The sequence below is a fragment of the Schistocerca piceifrons genome, chromosome 10, assembly GCF_021461385.2.
Source record: "Schistocerca piceifrons isolate TAMUIC-IGC-003096 chromosome 10, iqSchPice1.1, whole genome shotgun sequence".
Classification (NCBI taxonomy): Eukaryota; Metazoa; Arthropoda; class Insecta; order Orthoptera; family Acrididae; genus Schistocerca; species Schistocerca piceifrons.
The window spans coordinates 8,362,266-8,378,211 of record NC_060147.1 but is presented as its reverse complement, the minus strand read 5'-3'; the positions used below and the strand labels follow the sequence as shown (position 1 = coordinate 8,378,211).

General features: G+C 40.7%; 1 protein-coding gene across 1 annotated transcript in view; it reads left to right on the top strand.

Moving 5' to 3' along the window:
• The window catches only part of LOC124718907 (glycerol-3-phosphate dehydrogenase [NAD(+)], cytoplasmic), a 113,943-nt gene extending 103,874 nt beyond the window's left edge, over positions 1 to 10,069 (top strand). Inside the window, exon 9 of the mRNA XM_047244555.1 lies at positions 8,609 to 10,069. Within this exon, the coding sequence (XP_047100511.1) occupies positions 8,609 to 8,657 (49 nt within the window). The 3' untranslated portion in view covers positions 8,658 to 10,069. The remainder of the gene's footprint in view (positions 1 to 8,608) is intronic.
• Positions 10,070 to 15,946: the final 5,877 nt, after the last annotated feature.

Genomic DNA, 15,946 nt, shown 5'->3' with positions numbered 1-15,946 from the left:
GTAGGCTGCTAACTCAGACAAAATGGTAGAGTGATGTACACCTGCAACTTCCTTGTCTCCAGGTTTTAAATGGCTGTTACATCTTTCAGGAAATACGCTTAGAGTCATTGACCGATTTGCTAAGATAGCTTAAGGATAGTACTATCAGGTCGGCACAAGATTTTAGGAATCTGCTGGAAACACCGTCGTAGCCAGCAGAATTACATTTTAGTGGCCTGGTGACTTCTGTAAGCTTCTTAGGGGTTATATGTCTGAAGCCAAAGTATGTCGGTGATGCATGCAGTGTCTGCATCTGTAATGCATCTGTATTTGGTAATTCATTCTGGGTGTGTCTGCAGCCACTGCGAGGAAGTAATCGTTAAATTTCATGGCCGGTGACCGGAAAGTGTCACAATTTCTTCGACAATTATTTTTTGGGGGTCAATTTCATTTGGAGGACTACTTTTGTTTGCCCTCATTTCTTTCTTCTTTCGTTTTACCCTCTTTGGGGTACACTGGATCAATCATTTCTTTGTTCGTTGTTCTTTTCTTAGGGCCCAGTATTTCTTCATTCTTTCTGATCTTCTTCTCCTCTCTTCTTCTGAGATGAAGTGTTTGGACTTTTGTATGGATTTGTCTTGGAACCTTATGTTTTCATCTTTAGTAATTAATTTAGCAGTTCGATCAATAAGTGAATTTTCTGAAATCTTTAATTCCACTAGGTCTTTCTCAGTTTCTTTAAACCAGTTGGGCTTCGTTTTTCGGTTACGGAAGAAGTCAAAGATTTGTTTAGTTAATCTGTTGGAACTGATTCTGAGAAGATGACCATAAAAAGTTATTCTCCTTTTTCGCATAGAATCTGAAAGTTTTTCAATTTTCTTGTAGAGCGTTTCATTTTTGATGTATATAATCTTATTGCCTTGAAATTTTGGCCCAATGATTTTTCTTAAAATTTTTCTTTCCTTTAGCTCAAGTTTCTCCATTTCGCCTTTGAAATTCATGTTAAGTGTTTCTGCTGCATACAGTGCTTCTGGCTTAATCACTGTCTTGTAATGTGTAATTTTGGACCCCCATGAAAGGGATTTTTTGTTGTATGTATTTTTTGTTAGTTGGTGGGCCAATTCAAGTTTATTTTTTCTGGATTCCATTGCTTTGCTTTCCCCAGCATTCCAACTAATCCATTCTCCGAGATATTCGAATTCTTTTACTATTTCAATCTTCTGTTCCTGAACTTTGAGGTGTTTACATGAGTGCTTGATGTTTGTCAATATCTTAGTTTTTTCAAAGGAGATGTGAAGACCAATTTTAGCTGCTTGTTTCTTTAGTTCAAGGATTTGCTCCCATGCTTCTTCCATTGTTTCAGCAAACAGGGCCATATCATCTGCAAAAGCAATGCAATTTACTTTAAGGTTCTTCTTTTTGCAACCCAGTCTTATACCACTCTTAATATTTGTGTTCCATTCTCTGACTACTTTCTCAAGTGCACAATTGAACAGCAACAGTGAGAGCCCATCGCCCTGTCACACTCCCGTTTTTATTTCAAAGGGTTCCGATAGTACGCCCATAAATTTAACTTTCAAAAAAGTATTTGTAAGGGTCGCTTTTATAATATTAGTTGTTTTCTTATCCAAACCCATTTCTTCCAGGACTGATAACAGAGATTCTCTATCAGTCGAATCATATGCTTTTTTGAAATCAATGAAGGAGATTACGTATGTCTTTGCCCTTGAATTTTGGTATGCCATAATGTTTTTGAGGTTTAGTATTTGTTCCGAACATGATCTTCCCTGGTATTCCCCGATTTGTGGATCCAATTGCGGCTCTGCCCTGTTCAAAAGGACTTTAGAAAGAATCTCGTACGTTATATCCAGCAGTGATATTCCTCTGTAATTGTTGGGGTCTGTCATCAAACCTTTCTTGTGGATAGGGTGGATGAGAGCTGTTCTCCATTCTGCAGGGATCTCTTCTTCTTTCCAGATTTGATCGAAAACACACTTTAGGGATGTAACTGCATTTTTGTCAGCCTTTTTCCATAGTTTGGCCACTATTTGATTTTCACCGGACGCCTTGTTGTTTTTGTTCTGAAATGACTTTTTGTAGTTCTTCAGTCGTCGGTCGTTCTGAATCCAGCTTCTCACGGTTGTTTGGGATGGATTCAAATTTTTCAAGGATGGGTTCACAATTCAAGAGTTTCTCAAAGTAGCCTGCTAGTATTTTGCAGTTTTCCGTGTTGTTGGAGCAATGGTTCCATTTACATCACGAAATTGGAGGGTGGGTGCTTTGTATCTTGATAACCTTTGTTTGAAAGTTCTGTAAAAGCTTCTTGTGTTGTTTTTAGCAAATTCTTCATCAATTTGGAGGAGAGTTTTGTTTTCATGTGTTTTCTTAATCCTTTTTATATTTTTATCTACCAGTTTTCTAACTGTAATGAAATTCAGTCTGCTTTCTTCTGTTTTCTGTGACTGCCAATTTTGCCATGCCTGTTTTCTCGTTTCAATGAGGGCATCACATTCCAGCGACCACCAGGCATGTTTTTTACTTTTTTTGTTAGGTGCTATCCGTTCAGCTGTAGTAATGAGGTTTTCCTTGATATCCCCCCAGCTTTGTGTCTGAATGGTTTCTGTTGCTTTTGTGAATTCATCTGATTTTAATATCTTTTCTGTGCTATACTTCCGATGCTTAATTTGTTTCATGCTGCGTTTCCTGTTTGGGATGACTTTGAACTTAATTTTAGAAGGGTAGTGGTCTGAATCCAAGTTTGCACCCCTGAGTACCCTAACATTCATGATTTCTTTGTTAGAAATCTTCTTGATTGCCGCATGATCAAGTTGAAATTCCCCAAGGCTAGGATTTGGGGATACCCATGTCTTTTGTCTTCATGGTAGTTTCTTGAAAGCTGTGGATTTAAGAATTAAATTGTGTGCTTGGCAAAGTTCTATTAGTCTCACACCATTTCTGTTTGTTCTCTTGTGTGCTGGATACTTTCCAACTATTTTCTTATATCTTTTTTCTTTACCAATCTGTGCATTAAAATCTCCAAGAAGAATGATGAAGTTTTTATCTGGAATTTTCTGAATAATGTCATCTAGATGATTCCAAAAGGCCTCCACTTTTTCTTTGTTTTTCCTGTTATCTTCATTTATAGGGGCATGTGCATTGATAATTGTGTAGATTTTGTTTGTGCTTGTGAATGTAAGACTTGAGATTCTTTCTGATTGGGAATCAAAGCCAACTATTGAGTTCAAGATTTGTTTGTTGATTACAAAGGCTGTCCCAAGATGTGGTACATTTTTCATTACTCTCGGTCCCATTTTCCCTTTGTATATCCTAAAACCTTCGGAATCGAAGGTATCTGTATCCACGTATCGTGTTTCTCGAATGGCTGTTATGAGTACATTGTGGTTCTTTAGCGTATCTGTTAGATGTTTTAATTTTCTGGTTTTCAACAATGAGTTTGCATTGAAAGTTGCTAGGTACGTTGATTGCCTATGTTGAAATTTGCATGAGATTCCAAGACACTCCAACTTGTCTTTGTGCAATGTTGCAGACTCCCCAGAATCCGAATGTCTGCTGACGTACTGGCGTACGGTGGATCGTCCACCTGGGGTAAAATAGTTTACATCACACACTTCCGTGATTGATGAAAGTTATTTTGGGTGTGGCCCAAAGGTCACAAAATATACAACCAAGATTGTGAGTCCTGGAGGTAGTTCTTCCGCTCTCTCCGCCTTTTGGAATCTGAACTTCCTCTTCCGCCTTTGAGACCATTGACTAGGTTTCACCTAGTGACCCTAGGCAGGGGCCCTTACAGGGTGCTGCCATCCGGAGCCAGATGGACCCAGGCTTTTGTACGAGGTGTTACTCCTCCCCCTCCTCCTTCCTCATCACTTGCGAAATGTGGCCCAGGACTTGGGACCGGCAGTGGTGGAGTTTTGCCTCATTTAATAATTTTGCAAATAGTTTTTGCCTTATTCGTCGAGTTTATGGTCTTTTGAGAAATGTACACGATCTTTGCCTTTTTAAGACGAGAGTAGAGGATTCGACAATATCGGTGGTAATTTACTTTCGGATGTCGACTACTGCCTGTTCTCCGAATTACGTAGAGCCCTCTCTTCCTGACATTTGACTCTTTAATCCCGAGAGTTATCTACCCTCGTCCTCACTTCTGTTCGATTTTGCCCTCGTGCGTGTTTGGTGAAACGAGAATCGCTGTAGGAATATGTTTGGTAACTACGAGTCAACTTTAATGTAAGCTCTGCCTGCTCTATAAATCTCTCCCCAGCATCATTTCACTGAGTCATTCTGTACGAGTCTGTCACACAATACTTTTCTTCTGTGATCTGCACATATCAGGTCAGTAAATTTTATCGCTCACATTTGACCGTCATGGTGAGATTAACTGTCGACTGTTTGTTATGCAGCTAAATCACTACAGGGTGTTGGGTCTACAAAGAAATTGTCCGTAACTGTTGTGCTATGTCCTTCAGTCCTTGCAGGGAATTTTACTGTGGGAAAATAATCTGGATCTGGATATCCACAAACAGTGCCTTCCAGGAAAGTCTGCGTAACCTTTCAAATCCTATTTCGGCGTGGGATCGGGGTGTCTTCTGCTTACTACCTCTGCCAGTTGCCTCGGTCATCCCTCTTTTAGTCTGTCTGTTAATTACTTTTACATATGGTTAATCCTTTTCTGCTACACACTGCTCTACATTTTTAGGAGTGCCTCTTCATTTAGCACTCTGACAAATGCGTGCCCTCGACAGTTCCTTATCCTCGATGCTAGCGATAAACAGACGGACGATTCTTGACTGTACCCTCCCTCCTTCGCGAGTCGTTATTTCTCTAAGCTCGTTTTATTGTTGTCAGTCCTCCCGGTTTTCATTACACTTCCAGTCTTTACACAGATAGTATTGCGGTCCTCCTCCTCGCAAAGCTACGACGAACTGTCTGTTCACAAAAACTGTTACAGAAAAGAAGGATTTAAATTAGAGAAGGCCTTAGTGCCTAATAGAGGACTACGAGGTTTACAAAATACGCCCACACGACTGTCCACTCTCGATGGCGGTCTGACGGAGTCACGACCCGACGGTAGCATCGAGGCCCGCCGAGCTCGTTTAAGTTCGACGGGGCTAAGTAGAGTCTTTGCAGCATCTTATAATGTCTCCGGCAGTATGAGACATCAGATATGGCAGTACGCCCAGGACTGTGTCCTAAGGCCGATAAAACAAAACACGTTGAGGATCATTTATTTAGTCGCCACCTCGCCCCAGCCGTCGCCTGTCACCACAGACGAGCCCCGTGGGAGGAGGTGGGGTGGGCTTCGTCTACACTCTTCTGTAGCCGGTGCAGTTACTTCTCATTTCTGGCAGCAATATTCCTCTCGATGCACCAATTTTGCCACTACTATGTCCTACCACAATTTGATTAGATTTCTGACCGATGTCACCAACTCCAGATGGACTAGCTCTCAAAGCTCGGAATGACATTATCTCTCTCCTTAGTCCCCTAACTCCTGACTGACCGACCGAGCTACTACTGTTTAGAGAACAAAATAATTGTGATGTCATTGTTCGTACTTTGTATTATCCAACATATGCTAACAGATATCAGAAAAATTATAACTTTTCACTAACCCGTCTGCTGCTAGGGGTCACCTTAAGCACGGATGGTATTCTGGCATCTCTCACACTTCATGTTCACACACGTGTGATACATTATTGGAGAACTATCTGTGTCAGAGTGTCAGTAGGGTAAGTCTATGAACCAGGTTATGAAATCTGTCACTCTCTGGAGTGACATTATTCTATTCCCCCCCACCTCTGCAACTGACTATTTGTGACTGTACAACACATCAACTTTACTGGCTCATTTTAATAGATCCTACCAACTCTGCCTTGTTAGAACAATTTCATATTTATGAATGAAAACATTTATTCGAACTGGTCTAATGTTATTGACTTTTTGTAAATATATTATGTACAATTATGTTTTGTGCATTTGTGAATCCTTGATGTTGTTTTGTGTGCTTATGATTGCATTGTGTATATGTATTTATATGCAGATTCCTCTGGAATATATCCATTCCAACAAAATAATGTTTTATGTTTGTACTGTATGTTTGTAAGACACATCAAAAGAATGTTCTGTGTTTGTTAATTTGTATTCTGAAGCTGTCCTGCGATATTTAGATTAAACATTTGGATGTGGCACACAGTGTAGATTGACCGACAGCATGGTGTTTTATTGGCTGTTGTGTTTTGAAAGCATGTTAGATGCTTGTGTAATGTAATTAAAGTAGTTAATTGGCTATGTATTAGGAATGTGTATTTCTACTCTAGTTTCTCAACTAACAAAGGAACAAATATTAATTTTTGCTTTGTACTTATTTATTTGTATCTCACTAATAGACTACCAAAGCTAGCATTGTATTATAATGCTCATAAGATTAAGACATTTTTATAAGTAATAGATCATGCATGGTAAGATAATGTAATGTTTACCGATTTAAATAGCTGTAAATTGGAACTTTGCGTGTAACCTATGTTGTTCAGGAATTTAAAAAAAAAATCACAGCTGTTGCATATCACCATTTCATTGTTGTCACATTATAAGGGTCACCTTTGAATACGGAGTGGCATCGCACACAGATCAATTTGTGAGAATGAAGCGCAGTGCGTCATGTAGTCAGTGGTAGACTTTTTGCTTCCAGCAGCTACATGAGTCGTATAAAAGCTTTATTATGTTTATACGAATCTCTGTAAAGGGATATGAAATATTAAAATTTTCTGTGCTCTTTCAAAGTGCATATAAACACAAGCTGTGAGTGTTCTAAACCATTGTACGTATCTCTGGCTTTAAGCTGAGACCTCTTTGGAAAAGAATGTAATAAGAAAACAACAAAAGCCAAATTTGACTTAATAGCATGCTTATGAAAGACTGTAATATTAAAATTCTGTTTATTGAAAGTTAATTGGATTATTTCAGTTTAATGATTGTAGAGTAGGGTATTCTTCATAACTCAGTTGGCTGCTGCAGTGGACAGCTTCACTTCTGTGCAATTTTGAAAGTAGGGGATGAGTACTGACAGAAATAAAGCTGTGAGGGCAGGCCAAGTGTGCCCCCATGGCCCAGCTGGTGAGGTTCTGTGTTCAAATCCCAGACTGGCAAAAAGTCTTAATTTGCTGGGAAGTTTTGACTTAAACAATACCTTACTTGCCCTTCTACATATTCTGTACGATTGCCAACTGCGAAACTAAAGAAATTCTAATGTACTCGGAGGCATTCACGAAGTTGTTATTCCCAACCATTCTGCGAACGGTGTAGCGAGGAGAAAAAATGATAAAAGTCTGTTGCGTACCCTTCACAGTGTACACATATATAGTAGGCGCAGGTATACAGCGTGTCCGAAAAGTCTTTGCATGACTACGTCAAACCTATTTTGGAGAACTTACAGTTCGGCTAGATACATAGTTTATATATGTAAGTGCATTTCCATGTCCTCCACAAGTTGTCAAAACTATGTATCTGCCAGAACTGCAAGGCTTTGAAAGGCTTCCCAAATATTTTTGGACAACTCTGCATCTGTCTTGTGCTGACACTGAGCCACGACAACCTCGACTGGTCCCTACGAGTTGTCTCGGGTGGTGGCCATTTCAATATTGGTGAACTATACCCGAAACAGTGACAAAAGAAATGTTTACCGAGAATTCTTAATACTGAAGTATGCTGGAGCTCCATCCTGCTATAACATCAAACAATCCACCATTTCCTTGTCTTCGAGCTGAGGTATTAACCACATTTGCAATGTGCCCTTATAAGAATTTCCATTCACATACCTTTCAAAAAATATTGTCCAGGCAGTATCATTATGACACCCTTGCCCATATAACTGGAGGTGGATTCCTTTCCAATTCTTGCACATGATCTGAACATTCAGAAAGCACGGCAGACTGCAACTCGCTGCTCTGTTTAGTTGTCAGATAATTTATTCACAAATACCGATCTAAATTGTTTTCATTTTCAATTTTATTTAATTTTTTTAAAATACAGTCACACCTTGTGGACTGTAGTACTTAAAGTTCAGTAACTTTTGTGAGAACAGATTTCACTTGAGGCTGTTCAATTCATTGAACCACATTCTCTCACACTCACTATGCAATACTTTGACGCTTCTCAAAACAAACCATGTTTCTCGCAATCTAGAGGTCACTTTTTGAGGTGGAGGCCTCACCAAAATGATCTCTAAATATACTAAGTATCTCTCAAATTTTTTGCTCTGTTTATGTACACTTGTGCACCCACAGAGACAACTGTATCCACTCACATCAGACATTGATTCACAACTGAAACCAAACAATATAATACTGATAACAAAGTATGAGTACTAACAAGGCAATTGTACAAAGGCGAAAGGTCACGGGGACTTCTTGGACACCTGTACACAAATAATGTGACACGACAGTCTGTAAAGCAAAATAGGGAAGAGGAATGTCGACAAGAAAGAGCAAAGTGTGCAGAATGTGATTTCTCGTATGTTTATTACAGCACAGATGGAAGTAATCTGTGAAGAGTCAATGAAATTATACTAGTCTGTAGACAATTCACAGTCACAGTGACTCGTTATCTGCAGCATCCGCACAGAGCCGCCGACTCCGGACAGTGAAGCGGGCAGCGTGTAGGGGTGAGGCAGAAGGCATACAAACTTCGGCGCTCTCCACTCTCCTCCAACCACAGCCCCCCAACCTGCCCTGCCCCTCCTCACCGGCAGAAGAGAACCCCCTCGAGGCATCGAGGTGCTGAGACGCTTCCTCGGAGCCACAAATGGACCGGCTGAGCGTCCAGCAGTGTCGTCCTCTGTTCGGCGTCACCGGTTTGCTTCCTTGTAGCGACTGGAAGTAAATATTTTGTAATCCCGATTGCGAACTAAATGTTGTTGCAAAAAGGTGTGCAAAATTGTCTCGGAAGTAGCACATACTTTTGCTGGGATCTAGAAAGGTAAAAGGGATGCTCTGTTATGATGATGAAGCATATAGTTTTTAAGAGGTAAATATGTTTAGTCGCCAAAAGTCCGGAAACGGAGTGAGGCACATTTACTGCCCTCACTTTTTTGGATTATTGGCTAGTTTCTCCACATGTACCTGACTGTTTAAATATTTTTATTCCGCATGAGAGTTCCTCAAAGAAATTTGTTAAAATTGTTCCGAGTTGCCTTTTGTCGTAAGTTAAATAGCTATATGTCATTACAGTTTGGAGCAAGTCTGAGGCTTATTTATTGCGACAGTGGTGCAAAATGTGATATACTAACTTGCTGTATGTTTTACAATACATACTTTTCTGTGCTGGTCTAGCAAGGAAAAATGAGCATAGCAGAAATATTTTTACTGGTAAAGCTTGTATTCCAATCTCAAGTCTTTGTAAATTAATTTATATTTGTGTTTGTCTACATACAATTTTATAAAGCTATGCTCACTAGCGAGTTTTAAATGAGATACATTGGAAACTGTATATGATAACAGCTGATCATTAAGTATCTGGCGTGAGTCTAAGGAGGAGACAGTTTATATGTCATTATAAAAAGTCATAAACACTGCTCTGCATATACAATATCACGAAGTAATATCTGTAAATGATTGCATGTCATTGCACCTGTCAAGTGTCTATAAAGATATGGTAACCATATTTTTTATAGTTTCCACTATAAAGGGAAAAGATGGAAGTTCAAAGTTTTAAAGTGTTCTGAAATTTGTCTTCCATAAGTCACATGTGATACTACAGTGGCAATACATGTATGATGTATGTTATAATATGTAGGCAGCAATTATTTAGTCATTTGTAAACAGGAACATAAGAAAATAGCATTTTCTGAACTTATATTTAATGATGAATGTGTTACTTTTGGAATATATGATACATCATCACATGTGATTACTTCTTTCCCGGTTGCTGTTAATTGCATAAAAAAGATTTTTATGCATAACTGTATCTCTCCTTAGTGCATTATTGAGATTTTGGCTGGATGAAGAAACAAAATATGAATCCGTATGGATAAGAAAGGAATGGTGCTGCAATAAATCACAGTGAGTTTTCTCAACAGTCTCTTCTTCCCCAACCCCTCCCCCTTCTTTACCAGTAACAAATTACTTAAGGCATCGGATTGTTGTGTTTCAGGAACTGTAAAGTAAGTGTCTCCGTATTAATTCTTCCTGTAATTTTTTTGCTAAGTAATGTAATAATACTCTCCAGTTGACAATATTTTTGGTCTGTGAATAGCTACAAACTGTTTTGGATTGACTTGAACTGAAAACTGTATGACATAGTTCCATTTACCATGTCTGTACACCATACAGTGCAAAAGGAATAATTTGATGAGGATGGTGAACTCTAAATAGAGAATCTTACAAACTACTAACATGACACATACTATATACTCTTGTTCCTAAATCGTATATCAGTTAACCAACAGTCACAAAAACTGATTTTATATAATCATAATATAAAATAAAATAAAATCCTCCCTCATTATCGATGTTAGTGTAAGAATGTGAATTTTTATTATAATGGCTGAAAATGCTGTATGGAGTACAGATCAATGGTGCAAGGAAAAAAAAGTGTTACACCTTGCAGATAAGTGTTGGGAAACAGAAGCTTTTAGTACTGTAGCCCAGTTTCCAAATTTGTGTTCTTGTAAATGAGCCACACTCTCTGAAGAAGGTGTACAATGTGTAAACATCCTCTGGGCTAAACAAACACTAATCTGCCAACATCCCAACTTCTTCCGAGTGGGCAGTAAGCTCCCATTTCTGAGCAGTTCTTGCAAGTAGTGACCAAACTGCTTTGCCACTCATTCTAACACAAACTGCCCCGATATAACTGTTGCAACGTGGCACACTCGTCAAATGACGGATTGTGTTCAAATTGCCACCTAGGATTTCTACAATTACCTTAAATTGCTTAAGACAAGTGCCAGGGTACTTACTTTTAAGATACACTCAATTTCTTGCTTCATCCTTCTACATTTTGAACTCCTGCACTATCGTCACAGGCCTCTTCCTTGCCTCTTCGAAATGAAACAGTGCATTGAGCGGTGGCTACTGCAAATGACATTGTTGGCAGTGGGTGCAGGCAAAATACTAGATGCTTAAATTCTTCCAGCTTCTACTGCTTTGCAACAAGGGAGCCAAACATGCGAGGAAAGTATACAAACTGTAGATACACAGGACAAAACGTGTGTTTGTCACCCTGTTTTATCTATATATCTACCACACAATGCTTCCTCTCTGTTGTAAATGTAAATAGTTATGATGATATCCAATATGTAATATTATTAAACTGTGTGTGTGTGTGAGTGTGTGTTTTGACACGTATAAGAACCAGTAGGGTAGGAGCAATGGCCCCAATGTAACATTGGGGTTAAGATTAGTTTTTTTTCTGCTTAGAGAGAGGAGAAAAGGGGGTTTATCTTCTTTAATCTCACTAACTGTACTTTCCACTTGCCTCTATAAATGGACTAACAATTTTCTACTTTAAAATTACTAGTAAAAGTTAAGAGTGTGTCACACTACTCCCGATTCCTACAAAGAATAGCGGTACTTTGCTCAGGTCTTCTGCCATGTTTTCTTCAATAAAAGAGAGAATTGAATAAACACAAAATCTGATTATTTAATCAATGTGACTTGAATTACATACGGCAAGTCGCATCAGCAGTTTACTGTCAATTCCTTTTTTTTCTCTCGAAGAAACACTCGCACAGCTCAATTGAGTGAAGGATACGTCTGGGAAGGTAACGGTGCATCGAGACACTACTGCAACTCCAGTACTCTCGGGGCATCATTTTTTTTCCCCTTCATTTGCCTTACACAGACGAGTATCTCCGAGCGGGACGGTACTTTGCTGTCCTCACTTAATGGGGCTGCACCACCTTCCAAGTGTGAACCTCTGTAACAGTCGAGCATCTCGGAATATGTCGTACCTGTCCTCGCTCGAAATACTCTAAATAACTGTTTGAAATCTAACAGTAGAAAATAAAAGACTGGATGATAAAATGAATTAAGACAGATTACTACTTACAACATCGAGGCAGTGTTAAGCAGTGCAAGGGCTCTTTTAAAAGTAGACTGTGTGCGATCGAGTCTAATAATATCTGACAAACACACGGTGCTGTGTCCTCGACGGGGTGAGCAGCAGCGATCTCGGCTGCTGCAGACAGTACGGTTGCAGAAGAGGTGTGGGGTAGGGGTGGGGGAGTGTTGCAGGTTGTGGTGGGGAGGTTATTTAACATTTCAGGGCACACTAGGAGGTGGAGGTAGTCGAAACTCTGGTGGGCAGTGTGATTCGGTTATTCCAGATCTGGACAGTACTGGGGTACTCTTTTGCAACCAGAAAGTGGTTGTGGAATGGTAGGTTACTGCATAGAGAGCGTGTGGGAAATCTGTTTTTTGAACAGAGTGAGGTGGCACATTTGGAGAGGGACTGTTTCCCGCTGCAGATGTGACGGTGACAGGTGCCTAGGCTGTACAGAAGGGACTATTCGGCGAGGAACGTCTGTCGGCTATCGCAATGGAGGTACTGTCTGTGGTCGGTAGGTAGGTTTGCCGTGGACAGGTATATTGACAGAGCCACCTCTGAGGTATAGGTCCACATTGAGGAAGGTGGATTTTGCAGCTGAAGAGGGCGGTGTGAAGTGAATGGCGGAGAAGGTGTCGAGGTCCCGGAGGAATGTGGATAGGAGGTCTTCGGCCTCAGACCAAATTGTGACGATGTTATCGACGAATTTGACTGGGTTGTGGGATTTAGGATTCTGCGTGGTTAGGAGGGTTTTCTATACACAATCCACAAGTAGGTTACTGTAACACTGTAACAATACGAGTCAAGATAGATGTAACGGAACTTGAATAGCCTATTTGCCTCTATTGGTTATGGTAGAGAGATCGATCTTTCGGTCTTGTCTGTATATTTATATATAATATTGCACAAGTAAAGGCTGGGTGAGTGTAACGCTATTGTTAAAAATGCACGCCGCGCGATTTGTTACGATGTGGTCGGTCATAATAATAACAACATGCTTTTGAATACAATTAAAATATAACGGCGATACCTGTTTAGTGTTATTGGAAATAACATGTAGTAAATTAATGAGTAAGGTAGCTGATCCTATAAGAAGAGGTAAAATTGGGCACATTGAGGTGTTTTGCTTTATATCGATGAAGCCGATGATACAGCGTCATTTTTTTCCGTTTACTCTTAGAAATAAACAAGTAAAGAAGTGCTAATTGTGTCTCGTGAAAAAATATAGGGGCGAGTTTTAAATAACTACGGTATACAATCAGACTAACAAATGGACATTTAGTTACACGAAATCGTGGATAGCGAAGTGTGGTCATTAATTGAGTACACCTACAGGGCGGTCAATTCTGGGATAAATCTATACGCATCTCACGAGGGACACAGTATTGAGACCGTCTTCTTTTTTTTTTATATATCGTGGAGAGCGGGCTTCAATTTATGAAAAGGAGAAAAACTGTATCATTATCTTTGACTGTTGGTGTCAAGCAACCAAAACTGTTCATCAAAAGGTTTCGGTGAACCAGTGGTGAATGCGAAATAAATCTGTGAACAAAGTTATGTTAAATAAAACAGAAGAAACAAGACAGTTTGGTCATATCTGTTATTATTCCATAAACTGTAACATTTTTTATCGTTGTACGAAGCCTTTATAGACGATCTTTATGACAATTTGCTTCGAAGGGATCTTGTGACGCGTTAAGTTTTGGGGACCTGGTCAAGAGCAGGTAGCTCGTAGATCCTAACTACCGCAGCTATTCTGGAAGCAGGTGCTACCGTGACTGTTGTGTGTTGTCAATGACTTAAGGTTACCATATCTCATGCTCTAAGATCGATTCGCCTTTCCACTCGGTATAACGGTGCCTCACGGCAATGCCGACGACGAAGGAAGATACGGTAGAACACGGTGTTACGTAGGTGCCACGGTGAAGTAATTGTGGGTGAGGATACAGTTGGTCACAGCGACCGGCGAGAAGGTTTCAGCTTCAGAGTCAGTTATGCATCGAACACTATCATATCCGACTGGAAATGCCACAGGCATTTGGTATGTTGGTGTAAAATGAACTGGTGTCTGTAGAGGAAACGATCAGTGCATCACGTAAGTGGATACATTACAGGTAATAGAATGTAGGTGTCGGTGCAGCAGGGCAGAGATTCGATCTGTGGGTGCACAGTATCCACCACGACGGGCACCCGTGTGGTCAGGTTTGTGTATTTTGGGAAGCACTCAGAGGTGAAGTGAGAAATAGAACCGAGGGAGATTGTGCCGGACTCCGGGACGGGGACACTGCGGCAGAGGTCCTAGGTGAACACATCCGATAGCTGGTGCAGTCCACACTGTCGGAGCTTTTAGATCGGGATCACATTTAAAGTCATGGATTGCAGTTCTCTCTGCAGACGTGTGGTCAGTTTCCAAGTTGAGGGATTCGGAGACAGAGGAAGGTGAGGTTTCGAAAATACGTAGAGTTATCGAGACACAGTTAGACAGAAGAGAAAATTGACTTATGTGGGATTCTTCATTAGTTTTTGGTAGAGTTTGATACGTTTGATGAAGAAAAGGTGTTTCCACTGCAAGGATCAGGAGAAGGAGAGATCTTTTGCCAGACAATCACAATTGTATTTCGGATTGCTGCAGAAGGTAAGACCTAATACCAGGTGATCAAAAAGTCAGTATAAATTTGAAAACTTAATAAACCATGGAATAATGTAGATAGAGAGCTAAAAATTGACACACATGCTTGGAATGACATGGGGTTTTATTAGAACCAAAAACAAAACAAAGTTCACAAAATGTCAGACAGATGGTGCTGGACAGCAAAACGTCAGTGACTGTGCATGAGAATCGTGTATAAAAGGAGCTGTAATGAGAGAGAGAATCAGATGCGGCAGCAGTCGCAGCATGCTGATGTTACCTGAAAAGGCGCTTTTAGTGAAGCTGTATTATCAGAATGGGAACGTGCTAGTTCAGCGTTACGATCCTATCGCCATAGGAAGGGGATTCGAACGGGTAAAGGTCTGTTGACAAAGGCAGCTGTGGAGAGAATGATTTCGAAGTTCGAAGCCACGGGTTGTTTACACGATAGACCCCATAGTGGTCGACCGAGCACAAGGCGTAATGCTGCTGAGACAGTTCAGGAAGAAATGGAGACTGCAGCGGATTCGTCTATGCACGGGGAAGTCAGCGCTCGTGCAGTCGCACGTCGCACGTCGCACCGGCATTCCATACACTACTGTTTGGTTGGCACTTAGGCGTACCCTCTGACACTATCAGTACAAAATCCGTCGGTATCATGAACTGTTACCTGGCGACTTAGTGAAGCGGAAGGCATTTGCGTTGTGGGCGTATCAAAAGATGGAGGAAGATGACGATTGGTTGAGTAACGTGTTGTTGACCGATGAAGCTCATTTCACACTCCGAGGGTCTGTCAACGCCCACAACTGCAGAATTTGGGCTACCGAAAATCCTAGAACTGTTGTGGAAACTCCATTGAACGACAAGAATGTATTGGTTGGATTTACCACATCTACGGTTACCGGGCCTTTTTTCTTCGAGGAAATGCGTGATTCTGGTTTTGTAACAGCTACCGTGACGGGTGAGAGGTACGCCGATATGTTACAGAATCGCATCATCCCCAGCCTGGCCGATAAACACCTGCTGGAACGTACGATGTTTATGCAGGATGGCGCTCCACCCCATATTGCTAGACATGTGAAAGATCTCTTGCGCGTGGCGTTTGGTGAGGATCGTGTGCTCAGCCGCCACTTTCGTCATGCTTGGCCTCCCAAGTCCCCACACCTCGGTCCGTGCAATTATTGGCTCTGGGGTTACCTGAAGTCGCAAGTGTATCGTGATCGACCGACATCTCTAGGGATGCCGAAAGACAACATCTGACGGCAATGCCTCACC